Source organism: Manacus vitellinus, unplaced genomic scaffold, assembly GCF_001715985.3.
Source record: "Manacus vitellinus isolate BGI_N305 unplaced genomic scaffold, ASM171598v3 scaffold_5_pilon, whole genome shotgun sequence".
NCBI lineage: Eukaryota > Metazoa > Chordata > Aves > Passeriformes > Pipridae > Manacus > Manacus vitellinus.
The window spans coordinates 2,020,155-2,044,837 of NW_021940682.1; the positions used below are offsets into that span (position 1 = coordinate 2,020,155).

Sequence of the window (24,683 nt, forward strand, 5' to 3'; positions counted from 1 at the left end):
TCGGAGTGTTGTCTCCTTCAGAATGAGATTTTGGAACTATCGCCTGAAACAATCCTTGCATCTCCTATTTACAACCTCTCGGTTCATGTATTTCCATTTATTGCAGAAAGAGTAGGTGGAGAGGAAGCAGAAAGAACACCATGCTGCTCAACGTGGAATTTTTTATTTCTCTTTCAAGTCAGTTTGTGTATCTTTCTTTCCAGCTCCTGCCCACTTCTCTCAAGATTTTTGAACTTGAAGGGTTAGAGTTTCTCTGCTTATTTTCATGCTGTCAAATAAAGGCTGGTCTGCTATAAATATACTCTCAACCCTGGAGATTTCCTGCACATGGGATTTGTGCTGAAAGAGGGAATGAAGGTCCCACAGGGAATAACTTGCCTGTTTAAAGCTTCTGGAAGCTGAAGCAGGTGTATGGGCTTTCCCCTGGAAGCTGTTTTTATCAGATGAGAGAATAATCAGTCATGCTCAGACAGGCAGGTGTATTGGCAGTCCACTGCTAATAGCTTAAGGATTTGTCATTCAGTTCAAGGAAAATAATTCTGTTGGTTTCTCCTGTTTTTTCCCCCTGATTTTTCTTTTAAAGAAAATATCAGAGTGGGAGGAAAAACTCCAACCAGTAGAATGAAAAATAAAAGGCAACTGTTAAAGTAAATCCCAGTTGCTAAATCTTATCTCTACAATGAACATACACATCTTGTTCCTCTGTCTGCTGTAACCAGGTTAACTCCTCCCTAGCTGCATTTGTCAGTACCCTCTTCCTTTTCTTTTTCTCCTTGCACAAATTACACCACATCTTGTCAAAGTGAAACAACACAAATGCTACATGAAGTACATCTTCCCAATAAGAGACACATTATTTTCCACAGGCTTGAAAAAAACAGTGGTGACATTTTAATGCTAGAATCTGAAAAGTCTCTTGTTCTACCCATTCATTACATTGTCAGTCCAAGTAACATCAGCATGAATATAGCAATTCTAACCATCCTAAAGAATGGCCATTCTGATAGACGGCTTTATGGAAAAGCTAATAAAATGCAATTACTGTCCACCTTTGATTCAGAGTCATAAGAGTCCATTTCAGAATTCACATTTTTATTGCCTTGCCCAATACTCAAATCTGGGGATTTGGTTTATTGTTTTAATTCCCTACAGCTGAATGTAAGTACCTGTTATCTGTGTTCACTAGAGCAGCACAGGTCAATACATAAAAATAAAAGTTACAGTGCAGTGCATAAGGTGGATTACTCTTTTAAACAGGATGGTGAAATATGATCATCCCTTTCACTCCCTGTGGGTTTCTGGTAGGGTTTAACTCTGTATGGAGCTTTTCAGTGTAAGTGTCCATTAAGCTGACATGTGAGGGAGATTTATACAATATCCAAGCCTCAGGGAGGCCCACACGATGCTCGGGGTCAGTCCCACGCCAAGGGCGAGGTTCGTGCTGACTGCACAGGACACAGCAAAGGTGGGCTCCTGTGTTTGTGTCACAGATGGGCTGCTCTGGAAAAGCAGTTGCAGCTACTGATACAAATCTTGAGCTACTGGAGATCAAGCAAGAGTGCAGATCCATGGCCCACACAGCACACTGCTGTCTGGAAGTGTGTTGACAGAGAGGGGCCAGGTAGGCACCAGTGCAGCATCCCTGGGACAGTGGTAACAGGCACCATTGTCTTCCCAGTGCCTGAGTAGAAGTCATTATGATTGCCCATAATCATAAGGGAAAGGCTCCCTTTTTTTGCTAAATCTAATATATACATAAAAAAATTAACAGCAATCTTCTTTGAGGGGAACAATTTAAGGCACAGAGCACAACATATGGTATTACCTAAGGTATTTTTATTCTCTTTCAGAATGAGCTTGTACTCAGCTTCTTCCTGAATTGGTCCAAAAATACCTTGGCAGAAGATTCATCATCTGTGACCTTAGGTATGTGGATTACCCATCTTTTTTTTTTCCTAAGAAGGACTTTTTTAATAATATTAAATACAGTAAAGCAAAGGTGAGTCTAAAGTGTTTAGGCACCTTTATTTATTTTTTTTAGGGTGTAAAGATACCATCAAATAATTCCTAATTTCTCAAGGTCTCTGAAAATGTGTTACTAATGTCACCTGTAGCTTTCTTTCTCTTTTGCATATTTCCCTCAGCCTTGCTTCATTTCTTTTTGAATAAACATGCCTGTATGCAAAGCAAAAGTTTATTTACACAAACTGTGGCAGGTTTCTTGTTCTACAAAACAAAATATTCGTAGAAGAATTTGGAGGAAAGGATGTGAGTCATGACAAAGCACAATGTGTGCTTGCACAAGCGAAGAAAATCAGGGGTGACTTCAAAGGCAATTTTCACCATGAGTGGAGCAGGTAAATAAGAGAACATTATGCTAATGCTTAGGCATACATTATTAATGACAGTAGTAATTCACTTCTTGCTGAATGAGATGCTGCACTATTCCCTTAGCCTATGTAAACACTTAACCCATTTTCCTCTTCTGTCCAGCACCTAATTTAATCTAATTTCTGACATTACAGCATTAAGAGCCAAAGCATAAACTATAAAAAGTAAACTGTGAATGATAATTGTCTTCCTTGCCTTAGCTCTGCACTGAAAATAATCTTCCATAGTCAGTTTTGGGCAAAATAAAATCTCGTAAAGAAGTCTGCAGCTGCACTCTGCACCACAACAATTCAGCTGGTTGCTATGTGTTCCAAGTGATAGGATAGTTTCCAAGATCACCAGTTTTCCACATTTCAGAAAGGAGCACGAGTATCTCTGCATAGTTAGTTTGCATGTCCATTAAGTTAATTTAATCCCTCTGCAGACCAAGGTTTCATTATCTCTTTTGCTGAGACCATTTTTTTTAATCCATCAGAACAAAATAAATCCCATTTTTTCTTCTCAGCCGTTAGAAGATTCCCCATGTGTAGAGTTTATTTGATTAGGGCATGCCATTACCATATTAAACCCATTATGACTATTGAAAATTACTAATGGTTGCTCTAACTTTTACAAAGGATCAAGGAGATAATGCAAAGATGTCCTAGGTGTTAAGGACATAAAAGGCTAAATCTCATCACATAAAATCCAAACCAGAGTTCAAATGGAACACGTAGTCTGGGTCCATGGTGGGCTACATCTCTCTGTAGCCATCTTTAACCAAAGATATACACATGTGAGAGTGAGCTGTGGCACAAGGGAGTTAAAGTCCCTGGTCTTTAGAAGAATTTTGACATTTCACCAATATTTAGGTGCCTAGTTATTACAGAACATCTGGATGTAAAAGTCTTATGCAAAAGCATGAACTGAGTCTGTGATAAAGCTGAGAAATAACTTGCAGCCTCATAATTCCTCCTGTGGTGTCCTGGGCTGATATAGTCTGAAGGATAAGCCATTCATTTTTGTTGCCAGTGACAGCAAAATCAAGGAAGAGAATGAAGAAACAGAGGCAAAAATATGTTTAGTGGGTGTTTGAAGAAAGCTATGTGACAGGTAACCCAATCTGCTCGTTCACTCTACAGTTAGTGGAGGTGAGGGTCACATCCTGGTCAAGGAAGATAAATGTATCTCTGGCCTCGAGCAGTGTGGTTACCGGGGATTTTTTTTTTCCTTTTGAAGAACTCTGCCCTTTAAAGTTTGGACACTTCAGTTCTAGACTCAGGGCAAAACCTTTGTTTAATACGGGAGAAAATAACAAGCAAAACCCAAACTACATAAACCCCAACTCCCTTTAGCCCAGAAAATTTATCACTATCATTTATTAGAATAAATAGAATAGATAGAATGCCAGTAGCACACAGGGCCCAAATTAGGACCCAATTAGCTTAGACCTTGTAAAAACAGAGAAGAAGAAGCATGGGCTGAGTTGCTCTGGGTACTGCACCACTTGTGGTCAACAAGGAAGGGTTGACAGTCAGTTGTTGTGAATTGTGGAAGAAGATGAGCTTAGCTGTAAATGAGCTACCTCAGCTATCAGAGGAACACCTGCCATACTTGTGCTAATCACCCACTTGAAAAATTATTTTCATAGATGTTTGTCTGTTCTTCTTCTGATTGTCAGACTTAGGCTGCTGCCATACCCTAGTGAGCTCACTGAAATCTTTTGCTGCAGGGCATTTGCACGCAGTTGTTGTCCAGAGAAGACACAAGTCCAGCTAAGGCAGGAGGTGGCTGATCATGCCAAGCTGCCAGGTAGCAAACAAGGAGTTGCTGGGAAGAGCACAGTGGCCCTGGAGGCTCTTGCTTGCTGAGGGTGCTCAGAAAGTCTTGATTTAAAAGTAAACTCTGTAGTAATGCCAGAGTCAGTCTGGGGAGGAATTAAGTTCACAGAGCCTGCCAGAGAGAGGTAATTACCATGAAAAAAAGTATGTTCTTTCCTCACAGATATCATTGCTTTCCAAGGTTATGAGGGTCTTAATATTAGTCTGTTTTGAAAAATAACTCAGGTTTAATATGGGCTGTAGCTTTGCATGGATGTGGTGATTTCTCTCTTAGCCTTTATGCAAGCAAATAATCTGTCTCTTAGTTAGGATCAATATAAAATAAAATTAATGCCCAATAGGATCAGGTTATGAATTTTGATCAAACCAACATCTTTCTCTTACACTGCTTTAATTTATAAATGTTGTAGGTAATTACACTTACTAAAGTAAAATATAAATTAAAATTTATGAATTTGTACTTTGCTCCTGGTGATGAAGAGATTAAAAATCAATGCTAAATTTATTTTGACATGAATACTGAATCAGTGCTCCCAGTGCGGTGAATTCTGAATTATACTGAATATTGTCAACATTTCATTATACCAAGCTCACTACAAGGCAGTGAGAGCAGATAGAGCAGATGTCAGGAATGATTTCACAGACAGCCTTTCATAAAGGCCCTTTTAAAAAAAGGAGAAAGAAAACATATCAAAAACATTTTTATATCAATCTTGTTTATTTTTCTCTTGAGTTTATATCTCCTGAAAATATTAATAATTCAGACTGTATTGGTTTTGCTGTGGGTTAGAACATTGTACAGCCCAGGACCAGTTCTGACATGTAATTAGTGCTCCATGGCTTTTTATGGATTTCTGTGGCTTCTATCCTTGTAGTACAGAAGAGGGACTGGCTCCATGTCCTTCTAAAGGAAGATCCAAGCTTTCCAAGAGAACTGTAATATGATATTCCTCTCCATGCAGAATCACAGTCCTCATGAGTAGTCCCTGAGGAGAACAGCCTGTTTTGCTCATGTTATGTAGTGTTTTGATCTTCTGAAGTTGCTCATTCTTGATGTAAAGCTTTTGCCACAAGTTGTGTTCCTGATTTAGTCACATTTAGACTTTTTTGCTGGCCATAAGTACCTCTGGTTGGCTTGGAGAACAGAACCACTGAGACAGTCAGTGTATTTACAGCTGACTGTATGAAGTCAGATACATTGGAGGCTCCTAAACCCAGCTAAAGCAGGCAGATGGTTGGCTTGGGGCGTTCAACCCTAGCCCAGGGAAACCAAACAGGTTCCAGTACTCTTTGATGCCAGATGTCAAAACAGAAGAAAGGTCTAAGAAAAATCTGAGGGTGCAGAATACAGAATAATACTGAGCTCCCCAATGGCAGTGTGTTGACACTTAGCTAATTAGTTTTTCCACATTGCTTTGCAGTTCACGTGTGAAATGCAATGTATTATTAAATTAGAGTTTCCCTATTGATTTTGTTGGTAGCATCTTCCTCGCCGTTTCCATTCCTCATGCATCGTGCAAAATGTAATGCAGGGCTTAATTTAAAATGCTGCTAATGGAAACATTGCACAAATGATAGAATGTGGAGCTGGTAGGTCTCCAACATGCAAGAAAAGGCCATCTAGATAAAGAAAACAACTAACTGCATCCTTGACCGTTGTGAAGATCATTTTACCTTCAGTAGAAATCTGAAAAACAATTGCCTTCATTTTGTCATTTGAAAAGATGAAAGGACCCACAGTTTTCTTGTGTTTATGTTACTTGATAAGAGATTATAAACTGGCAGAGTGTTTGAGGTTTTTTGGGTTCTCATTGGGTGTTTGTCAGCTTTTGCATTGACACCAGCGAGGGAAAATCAATCCCTGGGAGGGGAATCTTGCTTCAGCTGTAGTCAGTGCAGCTTTGTCCTGTATCTACAACAGAGCAGCATTTGGTCTTTGTCTATAATGGAGTGCAAGTAGAGCATGACACTTCCTAAAAATGCAGGGCCTGAGTTCAAGTCCATCTGCCCAAACTGGATAGAGCAGAAGTAATTATTGTATTTGTATTCTATTATCATTTGAAGCTAAAATCACCTGGACTTCAGAGAGGCCATGACTTAGCACTGAGTGTGGGAAAAACTAAAATATACCAGCTAAGAGTAACTCGTGTTTATTACAAGTGAAAGATGTTTCTTCCATTTTTATCAGATTTCCCATGCTCTCTTTTTTTTTCTTTCTCTTCCTTTTATTTTTTTTCATTTCTACTCTATTTATCACATAGTAAGAGCAAATATTTTAGTAGTTATCATCCCATAGAGTCTGTTTCAGACTTCATTTTACATATTCAGCTAGAAATGCATTTTCCCCTCCCATGTTTCTCATGAATTTCAGCTTGGTTAGAAACTTATTTGCATTTGTTATTTTAAAATAAATAAATAAATAAATAAATAAATAAATGGACCATTCCCACAGAGAAATTCCTTGACTGGGTATAAGCACCACACTGGAAAACTTAAGTAATGTGAAAAAAGGTGCTGGTAGTGTTGGTAGGAGGGGGAAGGCACAGGGATCAGATGGATTCTGATGATGTAATTTAGCCTCTGAAATGCTTAACTGCTCAGGGTGAGTCACTGCAACTCACAAATTAACAGAGCCCCACAGGTGAATTGTGCCCTTACACTAAAACACAACTCCCCTTGTGTTATACCATGTGTAATGGTCTAGGATTCTACATTTCCTGTTGCAGCTTAAAGGCAAAAGGACTCACAGCTTTAAAAAAAAAAAAAATTGGTAAAGTGACTTTGCATGAAGAGGGGATGAACTGATTTTTCTGGGCTTCTTCTTACCCTGAAAAAAACTCAGCATTGTCTGGTTCATGGAGTTTTCATTCCCTATCCCTCCCTGTTCTTATTTGCATGCCACAAGAAAATGAAATAAGGTACAGTCTTGCCAAGTGATTTGTCAAGGTTCATAAGGGAGAATAACAAATGAAGAGCTGCAACTCAGTGTTCTAAGTCCCAGCTTAGTGATTTCTTTGTAAGATTTCAATTCTTCAAGAGTATTTCAGGCCCTTCTTTAATTAGGATGTGATTAAAAATGTATTTTTATCATCTCTAAAGGGAAGAAATTGGAGATGGATTCATATTCTCAAATTCCATTCCAAACATCAGAAACTCAGAAGTGCTGATATCCAGGCTGCCTGGAAAAATTATGTTATGGCATTTGTGTGTTACTTTTAATTCATTTGAGATCCTTTCCTTGAGATAAATGGCAATTGCACTGGTGCTCTGGCTGTCAGTAGTACATGACACCACTGTCATTCTGTCTGCTTAGTGGTTATTTTAGCCTCTGTTCACTCCAGAGGTTACACATTTGGTTTCTTCAGAAAAATACAGCCAATGTGTCTTATTCATTATAAGTTCCCCTCTGAGAGGAGAGGCTGAGGAGGGGGAGTTTGATTTCTTGCTCTCACAGTGCTGGCTGTGAGAGCCCTGGTGCACGTGTGGGACAGAGAGAGCAAGAGTGCAACAGAGAGTGCACAGGTGTCTGCTGGGGCTGGAAGGGAGATGTGAGAACCCTGCCTGCTGCTGAGGGTCAACAGTCCTGATGCTCTCTGAAAAGCCTCTTGCTGACAGCGCACAACCCTCGTGCATGATGGTTGTTCTTTCATTTTCATCATCCTTTCTCATTCCTTCTGCTTCTTAGAAGGTATGTTTCCATTTAAAGGATTAATGGCTACTATATTGTCTCGTGTCATTACCTCACCCTGTGGTGGGTTTAAGGGTTGTGTGTCAGTGACAGATCCCAAGGTGCTTGCAGGGGAGCAGGACTTCTCTGACTGAGGTCTCAAGCTCAACCACTTCTTGAATGGGGAGGCAGGAGAGCAGAGCCCAGCTCTGAGACATCACTGTTTTGTCATAAGGTTAGCAGGACTGAGTTCTTACTTTTTCAAGTGCAGTAAATACATAATACTGATTGTAATACAGCTTTGGTCTCATTAAGTGAAGCCCTGTTTGCATAAATAAAACCAGGCTACTTCACACAGGCAGTATCTGGACTGTCTTTGATTGTGACCACGTGGGGAGAACCCAAGGTCTCAGACCAGGTAGTTTAAAATTGCTCATGTCCACCCTCAGAAGAAACTCAGCCAAATAAGAAGGTCACACAGATATTGAGGAGGGGTTGTGTTCACCACTACCTGGTTTACTGTGGTAAAAGGCACCTGTATTTTCTTTCCTGTCCCTGCAGGGCAGGTAAACCACCTTACTTACCCAGCTTCAAGGACACACCTTTTTGGCAGTGAGGACAAGCTGGCTCAGTGCCTCCAGCAGAAAGATGGAACAGGACATGCTTAGTCATTTCTTTTGCATTATGAGACTGATCCTTCTAGCCTGGAAAATGAAAAATGTTTTTTTTCCAGTGGGAGTGGAATCAAGCTCTTTAAGTGCATTTTAGTGGAAAAATCTGTGAAGGCAATGGGTTGCATGAAAAACAGCCTGGAACAGTAAAAGTACACAATGAGGAAGGGAGAATTTATATATGATAGATGCAGATGTTGTTTCTCTAATTTGTTTTGGAACTAGTCAGGAAACTTGCTCTTTTTTCTTTCCTTTTTTAGTTTTTTTTCTGTTCTGTTGGGAACTGAAAAAAGAAAAAAAATCCGGTGTTTTTAACCAGACAAGAGAATTGCATCAATAGTGAATAGTGTCATCAATGACCGCCAAAAAACCAACCCAATTATTTGTCACTCAAGCATAAATTTCCCACTGAATTTCAGATTGATGGCAATTAGAAAACAAAAAAATTTTACTGTCAGTTCATAAACAGGAAAGAAAATGAGCACTGCATGTCAGACCACTTTCTTCCATCCCACTCCTTATCTGTGTCCTAATTTCATCCCTGATTTAAACATGCAGTAGGTTCTTTTTATATATTAGTTAGGATGTACTTCAGTATTTTACAGATCTACTTCCTCTGAGCTGTTAACTAAAAAAATCAAACTATCTGTCCTTTTTTAGGTCCTCAGTCAACTGGTCATAAGCCTGGAGTACAGTTAGTCATATCCTACGAGAACACACGCCTGACAATAATGTTGAAACACATGAGGAACATTGTGAGTACTTTTGTTGTGATGTATAGTTCGTAAGTCCTTGCATTTGCAGAGTACTGTGAAAACATTAATCTTCAAACACTCTTTCTGGGATAACTAGTTTTAGCTCAAAGTAATGACAATGCTGTTCTGTCATTATTTAACAATTGGGGTTTTTTTTCCTTTGAGCTCACTCAGTATGGTTACAGATGTGGGACAGATACGGAAACTGGGTTTCCTTGGTGGCTGGTAATGGCCTTTTCCATGAAAACCAATTCTGATACTGTTTTGGCCTCTCAGCTGACACATTTTGACACCAGTCAGACATAAGGCATCACGCCACCACATGACTTTTTGTAGCATGTCAGTCTGGCATTATGGATTGGTTATCCATACGTTTCCTTCTAGTCTAGCATGGCTGCCTACGAACAGGGCAGAGCTCAGTGGTGTGTTTTAAGCTCAGCTTTGTAGCAGTCTCTGTCAGGGAGGTAAATGCTGTGCATTCCTGGAGCCAGGCTATGGGAGGGGGAAGCTGGTAGTGCTCCTGCAGCACGAGGCAGGTGGAATTGGCTGATGAAGGTGTCGTGAGAGATCTTCCTGGGCCATGTGCAGTCTCTCGGCTGAAGGAGCGTGTCGGCTGTTCTGTAACGAGTTCAGCACCCAGATGTGCTCTTGAATTCCCAGTGGCTCATGTCTCAAGTAATGGCTGTGGCAAGAGATCCTATCTTTGTTTAGCTAGGGGACTAAAGCATTTATTAACTGTTGTGGGTTCTCATTGCATACACTGATGCTCCCTCCATCCCAAACTGGATTGCTGTCGCTTTCCCTAAATGGGGCCAAACTGAGGAGTTTATGTGAGCACCAACCAGTAATAAAATAAGGCTGAATGTTTAATTAGTTGCATGATACACATGAGGCTTATGTAGCTCTTACTATTCTCTATTGGTCGCTCTGGCTTCTGAATTGCAACTCAAGCACGTTCATTTTGATCTGTAACATTCAATACATCTCTGTCCTGAGACTTGATTTCTGTTTCCTGTGTGCTGCCTTGACAGGTGAGATCAGCCTCTGCTGACAGGTCCAATTTATACAAACTTTACCTTCAGGATGTATCATAAGACCCTCTTTTTTTTTTTTTTCTCTTGTGCTTTTTAAATGTAAATTACTTTGATAAACTTCTGGTAAAGTTCTAGTGGGAGGGGCATATTTAAGTGTTCGCCATGCTGATGATGTCATTGGGTGTTTAAGGAGAGAATGTGGGGATGCATAGAGTTACAGGGGTTGGAATTAGTCTTTCTCTTTATTTCTTCATTCAGAGTTCAGTTCTTTTCATTTTATGGAAACGGGCAATACAACTTTAAGTTATTGTCTGCTTTTGTAAGTAGGCAACTTAAATCAAATCCATTTTCGTGACTTTGCAGAGAAGTGGTAGGAGCCCCATTCAGTAAGACTGGCCATGATTCATGACTTGAAAATAAGGTCATTGTTTTGGCAGCCTAACTTAGGCAATGATGCTTTTAAATCCTGGGCTTCCAATTCTTTCCTTCCATCTGGCCATCCATCCTTCAGCATCTGATCTGAAATATGAAATTGTACTGCTTCGGGGTACAGTGCTACTGGACTGCCTGCAGACTAGCAACCTATAATAGAAAGGTTCTTAATCCTATTAGTAATATTCTGTGCTTTCCAGTCATATAGTCCATCTCTCTGATGTGCTCTCTTTTCTTTTGTCTTGCCTTGCCTTGCCTTTTTGCCTTGCCTTTTTTTTTTGGTTGACCTGAACAGGGATTTTAAAAGCATGCCAAGATCATATCTTATTCAAGACGTGTTAAAGCTATTTCAGGTATATTCTGCCTTTTGCAGGGTCTCACTAATTATATTTTAGTGGTTCATCTGTGCAGAGATTACTTTGCTATCTTGTTTTATTTCATAATTTATAGTAAATAATTTTTGTGCTGCTCTTCCCTATTTAATTTATCTCTATAAAGAGGTTTTATGATGTGTTCAGATGTGAAAATAATTGTAGTGGGCCAAATTAATCCCAAATGTAGCTTTGTAGAACTGACAGAAATTGTGATAGAGATTTTTGATCCATGCAAATAAATTTTATTTAGTATTTGTGTGAGTTTATTTCTAGGGGTTTTAATAGGACATCTAGATCCTGCCATGAAAATCCTATATTGATATATAATGCACAAGAGACTCCCTAAAGAGCTGGTGTTTATGGCCACTGTCAAGTGTCATACGGGTTCTTTAAAGGAGGAAGCCAAAAGACTACAATGCTATAGCTTTGCAGGAGTTTTTCCTGTTAGGAAAGCCTGTCCTGCTTGAAGAAAACTCTATCAAAAAATTCTTCAGAGACAAATAATGGAAAAGAACAGCTTTATAGATTTTGTGACTGGAAAGGCCCATTAATCTAACTGAACCTCCTGTAAAGAAAAGGCTGTATTTTTTCACTGAGAAAATACTTGCAGCCAAGGCACTGTTTGAACACAGAGATGTTAAGACTGGTTGTTAATGTTTGCCTACAGTTTAAGACTGTGGGTGCACAATGAAGACAAGTTCTGTTAAACAGATATTTATAAGATACTAAAAATGTTTCAGTCTCAAGATTTCCCTCAGCAATTCATGGTTTCATTTGAATTCTGTGATTCTGTAAGTCAGCTGGCTTACTGCTTCTGCTTATGATTTGAATGGCATCACCATGACTGCTGAGGAAAAAAACTTTAAATCCAATTTTCAAACATACAAAAGCCATGATGGTAATAAAATGAAATTTTCCAAACATATCTGTCACATAATTGTAAGTCAGTCTCTTGGGGCATTGCTTGCTCCTCTCAAAGGCAGATGGTGCAACACTGGGCTATACTGCATAGGGAGTACAGGCAGTATTGCCTTGATAAATTGAGGCTGGGATAAAAGGAAACATTTGTGTAGGGGTGAAAACCATAGAGGCCTGGAGAGTTTGCCTCTGTAGTCATGGAGGATGTGGCAGCTGGAGGGGATGAGACAGGGCAGGCTTATTCTGCACATACAGTAGCACAGTGCCTGGCAATGCACACTAAGTGGTCTTAGGAGGAATACACAGCAGCCCAGGGGAGGTTTGTTTTGGCATCTGAAAGGATTTGTTAGCCAAGAGCAGAAACAGTCCAGTTGTGGCAGCACAATACCCAGGAAAGCAGCAGTAGGCAGGAACAGGAGCACAGTCTGCCTTAAAAGCATAGGCTTGTAGATCAGTGCAAGAGGTGTGGAGATGGATTTATGAAAATTGAAAGACGCATAGGTTTTGAACTTGAAATGTTCAAGTTCAGTTCTGCTCACCTGTATTAACCAACACAGAGGATGGGGGATACCAAGACCCTACCAGGTCTCACACAGGGCAGACTGTGGGCGAGCTTAGTTCCACACAGCCAGAAACAGCCAGGCTACCTGCTGGTGCTGCTGGGCTTGCTCACTGCTCAAGAGACAGCAGAGGCAACAGAAATGGCCATTTTGGAAGGTCAGAAAAGCTTGGCTAGCATATTTCCTTTCCAGCTTCACAGAGAAGCAGAAGAGAACAGTGGTTCTCTTCAGCGTTGGCTCAGGAGGAAGTGTGCTTTCTCAGCTGATTTCATTGCCATGACTTCAGGCATCCCCTGTTTTCCCAGATAAGCAGCTAAACTTTCAATCCTCACTGCTGAACATTTTTGCCCATTACTTCTTGTGGACAGAATAAGTCCTCAGGGGTAGAGGGGAGGAGAAACAAAGCCAACTTATCCTCAGCCTCATGCCAATAAATGTAAAATGTTACTAGAATTCAGGAAAGCATGCGTGGGTGATGAATTCAGAACTGATTTTACAGGGGGAAAATTTGCTGGAAGAAAAATAAACTCCTACAGTTCTCTGCAAATCTACTTCCAGCTTTCTTTTTATAAAAACTCTGAAGCTGTCACGTACCACTCTTGGTGATTAATGATTCTGGGATAGCTGATATGTGGGTGACAAATTAGTAATCAGCTTTAGGATTACACAGACATCCAGCCTCTTTTCCATTTCGTGTCCTACGCCATCCGAGTACAAATTGCTTCCCAAAATGTTTGTGAGATGTGATGGCTTGAATGTGTTGTGAAGAAAGGTGAGAGCCAAGCTTTCCCAAACCCAAAGGGATGAAGTCTAAGCCTGCAGGTACAGGGCTCTAGGGAAGATCCCACATACAGTACGGGTAGATGCTCCTCAGCCTTTGCTGGGTTTTGTCTCAAGCTTGATTGGGTAAGGGTTGGGATTTTTGTTCAGTCTTAGTTGGTTCCCATGGTTCCTCTCATGGGCTCACTAACTTTTACACTTTATGACTATCACTATATAGGTTTAAATGGAAAATATATACTACCTGCCAACAATGCAATGCCTGCCAGCTAAATAAAAAGCCACATTATCCTTTCGGAATATTATGAATGTATACTGCTTTCCTTGCTGCAGTCCGTGGAACAATCAACAGGGATTGGAATGAAGTTGCATAGGGAGGCAAACCTGGTCATCCTGGGATAGAAACAAGAGAAAAAAAAATGTCTTTGAGCTGAACAAAAGTTATCCAAAGAGCATCAGTGACTGAATGAAACCAGCAGCCTGGCTGATGGATGGAGGTAATGCATTCAGATGAAGTTCTCCCTACACTGGCACAGGAAAACAAAATAAAAAGCCACAGGGAGAAAGCTGTTGTACTTAGTCTAGCTTATAAAGAATTTGGATTTAATTTTATATTCATAGGAAATGCTTTTACTTTTAAAATGAAAGGAAATTAGCTTAGATAGACTGTGTTCTCTTTTGGACTAAAATTAGCTGAACACCTCTAAACAAAGAGTGCAACTACTCAACAGTAGTTTAAATTGGAAAGAGATGAGGTCTGTTCTTGTGGCACAGGGATTACTGTTGGATTTGAACATATTTGTTATGAAAGGTGTTTGACAAATATGTTGTACAGAAAGTTGTGTTATTATTTCTTGTTAAACCCTTTAATCTGTCACAGTCACAGTACTGCCTCAGCTCTAAATTCTAACTGCTCATTTTAAAATAAGTAATTCTTTACATAGTTGATATGTGTTGAATAAGATTAAGAAAAAAGCAACAACAAACAGTGAGCTCTGTTTAATAGTATGAGTGATCTGGGAGATGAAAGTGAAAATAAATTAAATTTGCCACTGGTTGCAAATGAAGAAGACATTAAAAATAATAGTGGAGACAGAGCAAGATCAAGAGAATAAAAGTAATTTCCAGAACCCTACAACCAGCTTGGACAAATGAAAAGTATTTCCTCAGGGAGGTAGAGATCTATATCCCAGAGTAATGTGAAGATAAAACAAGCAAATGGTGAGACATGAGGTTGCTATGAGATGCCAATGAGAAAGGCCAGATCCTGGTGTCATGGTGCAGAAAGAAAGCAGTTCATCTTTATAAGGCTTTGATAGTAACATATTTCTCTCAGGATGGTTTTTTTAACTAGAATACAAGTTCAAAGAACAGTTCTCAGTAGGGTTACTTAGGAGTGATTGATTCTTCAGGAGTGATTTATTGTTGCTGAAACTTAACTTAGTTAAGAACAGACTAACAAGGACAGGAGTCAATTGTGCAAATATTTAAGGGAGAAGGCAGCAAGGTTCAGGAGGAATTATTTAGCACACTGAGCAAAAACGTAAGTAGAGGTAATGAGAGCTAATTAAGGAGCAGAAATTGCATGCCTCATGTAGTGAAATGCTTTCTTACAAAGGGAGATGGCAAGCTCTAGAATAATCGAAAGAAAAGTGGAGGGAGCTCTGTACAGTTTGAGAAATTAGAAATACTTTGGATCAGGCATATGCAGACTTTTGTAACTAATTAAGAAATTGAGAAGAAAAATAGTACAGGATGAAGACACAGATAACAGTCTCACTGTTTCTTTGTGCATTTTTATATTCACTTACTATCTGGGCCTAGACAAGGAGAGAAAAGAATATGTATGTGAAAAAAAGAAGCAGAACAACAGCATTTGCTTGTGTTTCTTTTTTCAAGAGCTAATTTTCTTTCATACCCTCTAACAGGCAGCAATGCTCTTTAATCCTGAGTGTTTTCAAAAGCAAAGTGAAATGGGAATTTGTCTTAAGTACTTTTTCTCCTCTGTACTTTATTCAAAAGAGAAGAAATTCAGAGATCTATGTTTCTAAGGGTCAAACTACATCAGTCTTATCTCAGCCAGTGTCATAGACTCTGAGACTAAATAGTAATCTGAAAATTAAGTGTTCCAAGTACAACAATAATACAGGGTTGAAAGCAATGGAATTTAGTTTCTTGTTGGTTTGGTGGTAATTCTGAAATAAAACCTTCAGAGGCTTGTTCATGAAATCTGCTCTCTGCATTATACACCCTGCACCAACATTGCTTATCCACAGAATAATAATATTTTAAAGCATGACTGAACCTTGATTTCTTTCATCTATGCAAAAGAAAAATGGAGTTAAATGACTTAATGATAGTAATACAGCATGTGGTTCAAGAATCTAGAACATGTCACCTCTTTCTCTTGCAGAAAGAAAGTGTTCTATGTGATTCTCACTCAAATCTTTTACTGGGAGTTGTACATTCACACTTTGGTTATACAATCACATGATTTATATTATTTTTGTAACCTTGGTAACTTTCTGATTCCAGAGCACTATAGAAATAAAGGCTTGGGAGAGACACCCTTATGACCTTCTGGGTATCACGGGCCAGCTTTCATCTTATTTGCTTCATCTGAGCAGGTTTACATGGACTTTCCTCTCAAATGACTGAAGCAGATCAGAAACGTTTTACATAGTTGTTAGAAAGCCCTGAGTTTTTTGGGATCCAGGCTATTTCCCAGAACTGTCTTTCTCCTTAAAAAACAAACAGATGAACAAACCTGGTTTTGTTAAATATTTAACAAATAGTTCTTCTTCACTTTGAAAATCCCGATGTCTGTGTTCCTTGGTGTAACTGGAGTGGGAATCAGTTTGCAACTGAGATACTTATGTACGTGGTGTGCTGGAATCACATTTCCATCACATTGTGGTGGATCAGTTGCCTCATCATGGTTATTTTGAATACCATGAATTATTTTGCTTGACCTCCAGTGACCACTCCAGGATGGTCCATTTTCCCATAAAGCCTATATCATATTTCCAGCTGCATACACACCTTCTGTCATCTGTGGTGACATGAGGCAGCAGCATTTTAGAAGCTGGATCCTTGTCTAGATGACTAAGCTCTCATTTGATCAGTGGAGACCTAAACTCCATTTTCCTGAGTCTACAGGAGATGACTGAACATGTCCCATCTGGCCTCCAGCTGCCACTGCAGAAGGGGAGGGCCTGTGTCATATCTGACAGTTTAAGCAGATATCTCAAGCATCTTTTGTGCTTCAAATTGGGCCAGGCACCAACATGTGGGCAATTTAACCAAGCCAAGCCAGGAGATGCCCACAGTACAACAGGTTGAATCTCCTTCTGGCCTCCCTCCTCAACAGCATGACAAGAGATCAGCTGAGACTTCACAGGGCACTTATATACCCACCTCATGTGCACACCAGGACAGGTCAGCACTGGGATATTCTGCCCAGGACTGGTGTGCTCATTGCAGTGTGTTAGCTGAGGTGCTTGCTTTCCCTCTCAGTGACCTTGGAGAGTGTTGGTTGTTGGGTTGCTCTTTACAGATTTTGTGGCTCAGGACAGCTCTAGACCCTGTTTTTGCTGGCACAGTTCTCCCTGCCAGGAATGAGGTGTAAAGCCAGGCTGCCCAAGTCCTGGCTATTCTACTACAGGTGGGCTGATGGGGAAGCTGAAGATACTGGACATAAGCTGTATTTGGATATTCAAGTCAACAACATGGATGGAGCATCTCTGCATTTTTATCATAGTAAATGACAAAGCCATCTGGAGGTTCCTTCCACTGACACTGCCAGATTTCTGAAAGGTAGAAAATGCCTGCTCAAAAAATGCTTTCTAGAACTTTCCTGACAGCAAAATATATGTTGTTCTAAAACCAACTTATCTTTTTGTTTCCCCGCATTAAATTGAGATAAAGCTAATTTCTTTTTTGGTTGCCTGACCTCCATGTCAGTGACCTCTGCCACAGTGTGTCTTCTCTCTTTATTACATACCCAGATGCATGCATCAAAAAGGAAAGAACTTAGGAAAAGGAATGAGGTATTTCAGAGAGAAAATGGAAAAAAATTGTATCAGAGAATGTAATACAATAATTCCTATCTTGTAGAGAAGCAGTAAAGTATTTTTTAATTTTAAGTGCAAAAAGCAGTTGTTTGGGAAAAAAAAAATACCTTATTTGTGCAATCCCTTTTGGCCAGTTGCTTTTGTGATTTGTCTTGCCAATAGCAGAGAGTGCAGGGTGCACCATAGTGATATAGTGGATTGTCTTCTTTTGTAATTATTATGTGGTTACTGCAAATGTGATTTTATTTTTAATTTTCTTTGAAGCAGTTTGAAGATATTTTGTGAGAGGAAAATTAAAAGCCTGGTAGCAGAGTGGAATAGAGATGTTCAGTGCTTTGGGACATGCAGAGCCCAGAGGAGAAACAAAGAAGGATCTTTGGTCCCGCGTTAGGATTGATGAAGTAGCAACACAGCCACCTGTTCACACAGCAATCCTGTTTCTCCTGAAGGTTTATATATCTTATTAATCTGTTTTTGAAGGCACCTCTTGCTTTGTAATATACCAGTTTCTCAGCTCTTTAAGTTTAGAAGTAGCCCAGAGGATGTTCTCTTTTCCTTAGACAGAGGCTGTATTTGCTAATTAGGCTGCAACTTTGGAAGACAGGATTTAGCCTTTCTCTGTGAAGTTACACAGGGACTCGGAGAAAGTGAAAGACAATGTAGCAGCAGTGATGGCTTTTCCACATTTCTTACTAATTTTAATTTAAGTCTAGAGGCAGATAGTAATTTATAAAGGTTACTGCGGTGCAAGGCTGATTTCTTCTGTGGATTTTTTTCTAATCCTCCTTTATTGGATGATAATCAAATCCACCTAATGTCTACACTTCTTATACAGACATTTTGCTTTGTAGCTGTGAAGGCTTTTTCTAACCATTTGTTATAGTGATATGGTTTTTAAAGGGGTAAAGATGTCTTGATATTAAACATTAAGGAATATTTTGCAGTCCTTCGCTATGTAAATAATCTCATGGTGGTGTATGTAAGAACACAAGATGAAGGTAAAGGATAGGAAAACTAAGGAAACTACTGGACAAAGTGAATTATTTTTATTTGGGGGCAGTAGCTGTAATGGGAGTCTTTCCAAAGGCTGGATATCTTTTTTTTTTTTTCACTGAAGAACAGGAAGAAAGCAACTGAGATTTTAAAATGTCCAGGAAATTAATTTTTTAGGGAAGAAGGGAAGTTATTTATAAAGGAGAAAAGGTGGCATTAGTTAATACATGTTACCTTTGATCATTATTTTTTATTGTCAAGATGGTTGAAAATGAAAAATGGGAAAAAGAGAACAGCAGCTGGAACTATCAAATGTTCAGGAGCCATCAATCTGTTTCACTCTAGGACAAAAGGTGATCTGCATGTCTAACACTAACAAAAAGTGATGGCATGATTTAAATGTTAGGCAAAAGTCACCTGAAAAAGAAATTTTATGTCACTTAGGAAGACGTGAGTTTTAAAAACGTTTCACAATAAATTATCACTAAAGTACACATGTTAAAAATCATAAAACTTTCTTCAAAATTCCCATGGGTATGGCCCAACATTCATACTGGCTGCCAAAACACTAAATAGTTTAATATATGGCAAATTTAGAAGTAGCTAGTAGCTGTCGTAATGGTGAAGGGAGAAAAGTCATTAGGATAATGCAAGTCTTGTGGAAAAATTAATTGAATTTCATCTCTTATTTCCCAGCTACAGCTACTATATTTAAAATTAAATTACACAAGATATAACCTATCAGTGGTGTGGGTTTCTGTAAGTAAATATCAACTTTTTTGTTTTGGAAAATAATATTGAAATGAAAAATGGAACACAGCCATAACAGATACAGGTCTGTATTGAATTAGAGATGTAGAAAGTAGTAAATCCAGACTGTTATTTCCTCTCCCTCACTTCTACTCATTCTTAAGTATTTCTATCACCTTCTGCCTGACTTTAGAAGAAAAAAATAAAATAAACTACTTTTTTAAACATATATACAGGCAATTGTAAATGAGTTCCTTAAAAACACCTGTCATTATCAAGGTCAGGTAGGCTGGTCATTCTCTGAGAAAATCATTCCATCATCACTTGGTTGTATTTGAAGGAAGCACAGGGAGTCAGCTCCTAAATTCAAATTTTTTTTATTGGTAGATCAAAATCAGTGGGGTTTTTTGTGGTTATTTTCTCCCTAGGCATATCAAGGGGACCTGTGGCATTTCTGTTGGGAGCTTGGTTTTGTTTCTGTCCAGCCTTACAGATTTTTATGGCTTGGATTTATTCACAAGCATACACAATCAAAGATTTAAGACAGTAATTTAAATTGGGATTAGCTTCTTCTGAAGGAAGTAAAAACCCTTTATTTTGGGGTTAATGAAATGACTACAAAATGAAACACAAATAGAATTCAATCTAAAACTTTGGGTTTTTTTCTGTTTGCTTGATCACAAGTTCATTCAAGCTATAAAGGTTTTGCAGAGTAAAGCACAGAATGTCATTGCCAAGGTACCCTTTGATTTTCCTTCTGGACTGGACTATGGACAGAAATCAGTGATTTTTTTTTATTCTTTAATAATAACAAAAAGGGCTTTCTCTGGATTTCAGAATTACTCCTAAGCCTGCTAGAAATCTCACTCTGTGTTTACAATGGGCTCACCAAAACAGATTCTCTTTGGTGCAAAGGTAGAAGTTCCACCTGAAAATGAGGATGAACTTCTTTACTGTGCAGTGACTGAGCACTGGAACAGATTGCCCAGAGAGGGTGTAGAGTCTCCCTCACTGGAGATATTCCAGAACCATCTGGATGCAATCCTGTGCCATGTGCTCTGGGATGACCCTGCCTGAGCAGGAGGTTGGACCAGATGACCTACTGTGATCCCTTCCAACCTGACCCAGTCCATGATTCTGTGATTTGGGTCAGGCATTCTTCATGTTTATCTAAATTTATAAATGTGCCAATGCAGTCTCAGTTAGAAGTGAAAGGACAGGGAGTTTACTCACTGAACGTGACAGAAGACATAATCTTTAATAAAAACAATATTTCTGACGTTTTCTCCATTTTTCCTTTATTCTTCATTCTTCTTTAATTCAATGCTCAACTCATATATGACACCTGGGAAAGAACTAGCTTGCCCGAAACCTTGGGGTTTTTTGCCTGCTATGTCTTAATAAAACTTCAAATTCCACCTACTTAAGATTTAAAAAGATATTTCTGCCGTGTTAATCCCACTCTTGTTTTTGCACTATGATTGTCAAGCTGCCAAGGTCACTCCTTGTCCCTGCCATGGAGTGTCTAGCAAAGTACAGCTCCTTCCACTGCAAAGTCTTGCCTCAATAAATCCTGTGGTGAAGCAGGCTCTTCACAAAAAAAAAAAGTTCAACTGTTGTGCCAATCTAAGGAGAAACCAGCATAAACTTATTATACAAGCTACCCGTATTCTGCTCTTGTAAGGCCATGGCTTGGTTATATGTGCTCTTAATCTGTAGTTTTGAATTATAAGTGTGTGGTGGGACAGAACCTTTTTAACAGTTGGAGCCCCTAATTAGATGTGTTGTGTCGTAGCAGGAGTCAGGGGAGGGCGGCTGAGAAGTGGGAGATGTGATCAGGCTGGAAGAGTGCTCAGCTGAAACTTTTTCCCTTGTTTGATGGCACAACGGTGCCACTGCAAATGGAGAACTGGGACAGTTGTGGAATTTGGAGTGGCCTCTTTGGCAAGGGAAGATGAAGTGGGAAAATGTCACCTGTAAAGCAGGGGAGAGGGAGAAAACCAACACCCAACAACCAGAACTAAGATCTCTAGTTGGAATTCAGGTGGCTGCAGTTCAAATTACCTCTAACGCTCTGGCTGCTGATTGCTACTATTCATGAAAAGCAGCTTTATTTTAGTTCTGAAATATCCCAGGGCAGCTACTCTACCTCGAGTTTTCCCCCTCTGAATCGCTAAAATATTCTCTTTTTTGAATTTTCTCTCTTGACCCTCTCCTCCCACTCGCCTCTTTCAGCATGTATTTAGCTAAATTCAAAGGAAAAGCGAGGAAGCAGTTTTCAATCCCTGTTTCACATGGCCAAAGCACTGCTGCAAAGTGCCTTCTTTCAGTTTTGGGAGGAGTCAGCTACGGAGGAAGGTTAGTTGGCTGAAGGGTGGGTAATATGCCAAAGAGCAACTCAAAGGCATAGTGACAATTTTTACCTGACTTCTTTTCGATGCCCAGGTCCCGTTAAGCAATCTCATGGCAATCAGCTTGTATTCTTTCCCTGGCAGGTGAATGTCAGGCTGAGCCTGTTTCCAATTCAAACAACGCTGCCATGATCTGTGCCCTTGCTGTCTGGGGGTGTGCAGTGGGGCACAGCACTTGTGCCTACACCCTGTCCTATCTGGGCAGCTCAACAGGAGGGGACAGGACAGCTGCAGCCACCTTACCTTTGTAGCCTGTTACCTGCTACCTGGGCTCCTCAGCCTGCTGCCCTTGGCGGCTGCTGCTGACCTCAGCTTTCAGAATCAACTCTGGCATGGTCCCTGGTTAGGCAATACACTGCTGGGATGATTCATAAAGCCTGACATTTTATGGGACTCTCCCCGTGCTGTATTTCCGTGCTGGGCCTCAGCAGTTGTGCTGATAAGGTCTTAGTCAAGAGTGACCCTTTTTTTTTCCTTTTTATTTAACCAAGTTCCTTTCTTTGTCTGAAACAACTGAGTTGAGCTTCAAGTTACAGTGATATTTACCTATTCATTGAGAAGGGAAGAGCTTGATTACAGTTACGATCCTGCTTGCTTGAACTGGTATTTAAAGCTACATTTCTTTCTCCTTCCTGATTTTTAAGAGATGTTCAATTTACTGTTACTTGTAACCCTCAATTGAAATTTTAGTGCAGTCCTAGATCAACAGAGATGTGCTTTCAAATGGGCAGTGTGAGTTATAAATCCTGCATTAGCAACAAGCTACTCTGCCCTAGGAAAATACCCATTGCTTTCACTGCCCTTTAATGGCTTTCTTATGTCAGCCATTGAATCCCATCTATCTAAATCCCATGGGTATTTTAAATCAGATGTACTCTGGGGGGCTTAGCAATAGTAATATTAATCACTCACGTGGTGCTGACAATATGTAATGATTTGAGTAGTGCATCCTTTGATGCTGTGTAGTGTTAACGATAGCAATAATGAGCTTTGCAGTTGGCCACATCATTTCCCTTGAAGGATCACTTCAGATAACGAAAACCAGAGATTTGTTGTGCAAGCACTGGTTGCTCACACCCACAAGAAGTGTTTTTCTTCCCGATAGAGAAGTTATTTATTGCTTAGAGACAGTGGTTTCTCCTATCCCAGGGATATGTTGTTGATAATGCCTGTAGAAAGCCCCACATTTCCAGACACATACTGTGATTAATCAAAATCTGAGAAATTACTTTCTTGTGAGCCAGGTGTAAAATTACAATGGGAAATACAAATACAAGTGGCTTTATAATACTCTGGGTTCATTGGTTACAAATGTTTTAAGATCTCTTCTCCTGTGTTTCTAATTGAATCCTCTCACTGGATTGCCTGTGAGCTGCCAGGTAAACCTACAGCTTAAAATACTGATTATATGATTAAAATGACTGATATTTTGATATGTGCTTTCTGATTGTATACTGTGTAACCAACACAGGGGTTTGTGCTTAATTATAAGGGAAGCATTAAGTGACATGTGCTGGCAAAATACCTGCTCCATGGTTTTTCATTAGTATGTTTCTTGTGTGTTCTTTTGAAGCCTGGAGTAATAACAATGTGTTTTCTGAGTAGCTGTAATACTCCTTTACGAATAACCTTACAGCTCCTCAGAAGTTATCAAAAAACTCTCCATCCACCAGCACTGGGTTATGACTGAGCCTGGTTAATAGATTGGCTGTGATCTCGAGTAGCTACCATAAGATGGAATATCTGGAATATAGTTCAGTAACCTGAACTGGAAAATTAAAGAGAGATTGCAGCTGTGTGATGGGTGAGATTGGAAAGACTGTTGTTATAACAATCCTGTTCTGCCCATATTGCTGCAGGAACTGCTCCTGGATCTTCTATAGTAATATGTTCTGTGAAACACCCTTAGAAACAATCAGTTCTACCCAGCATCAGCACTGATACTTAGCAGTTAACATCAGTAGGAGCTTACTGGCTAAAATCCAGTTTCTCTGGCAATGCATTGCTCTGGAAAGTGGAAGGGCTTGACTTTGTATCAGATTAAGCTGAGTTAAAGTAGATTGAGGCTTAAGGGTTTTTCCATCAGAATGTAAAATATTAAAGATAGGCAATTTTACCTTTCCTTGTATTATTTAATTTCTATTATTGATTCAATTTTAAGCTGAATTCTAATAATTCCTGTTATTTACTGCACTAGCACTCCAATTTAGCCAAGAGAACACTGAGAATCTAACATGTTTCTGTGTCTGCCTAAAATCCAGATTTCATTTGGTACTTTTTATTTGTTTTCTTTGCTAGAACGTGAGCATTCATATTATGACCTTTTTGTTTTTCAGCACCTCCCAGATGGCTCTGCCCCAAGTGCACATGCTGAATTTTATCTTCTGCCAGATCCTTATGAGGCCAGTCGAAGGAAAACAAGAACAGCTCCAAAAAGCTCTGACCCTACTTACAATGAAATTGTGAGTACCATTCACTTTCTTCCACCGTTTCTTATTTCACAGAATCACAGAATGGGTCAGGTTGGAAGGGACCACAATGGATCATCTGGTCCCACCTCCCTCCCTCAATCAGGGGCATCCCAGACCACATTGCACAGGATTGTGTCCAGACAGTTCTTGAGTATGTCCAGTGAGGGAGACTACACAACATCTCTGGGCAACCTGTTCCTCTGCACGGTCACCCACACAGTACAGAAGTTCTTCCTTATGCTCAGGTAGAATTTTCTGTGCATCAGTTTCTGCCCATTGCCTCTTGTCCTGTTGCTCAGCACCCCGGAGCAGAGCCTGGACCATCCTCTGGCACCTCCCTTCAGGTACTGACAGCATTGATGAGGTCCCCTTGTGAGCAGCTTGTTGTCCACCACGACCCCCAGGTTCTTCTCTGCAGAACTGCTTCCCAGCAGGTCAGCCCCCAGCCTGTGCTGGTGCAACTTGTTTGATCTTCTTTGCCCACTCTTGAAATAAAATTATAACAGTACAGCCTTTAGAGCCGCTGCAATGAGGGTGGTCAGAAAGAAGGAATGTTTCATAAGCTGAGCCACAAGTGGGCAGA

General features: G+C 39.8%; 1 protein-coding gene across 1 annotated transcript in view; it reads left to right on the forward strand.

The window, feature by feature from the left end:
- PIK3C2G (phosphatidylinositol-4-phosphate 3-kinase catalytic subunit type 2 gamma) overlaps positions 1–24,683 on the forward strand; it is a 194,870-nt gene that overhangs the window by 163,454 nt on the left and 6,733 nt on the right. The window contains exons 29-31 of the mRNA XM_029963387.1: positions 1,851–1,926; positions 9,210–9,304; positions 23,966–24,091. Of these exons, the coding sequence (XP_029819247.1) occupies positions 1,851–1,926; positions 9,210–9,304; positions 23,966–24,091 (297 nt within the window). The remainder of the gene's footprint in view (positions 1–1,850; positions 1,927–9,209; positions 9,305–23,965; positions 24,092–24,683) is intronic.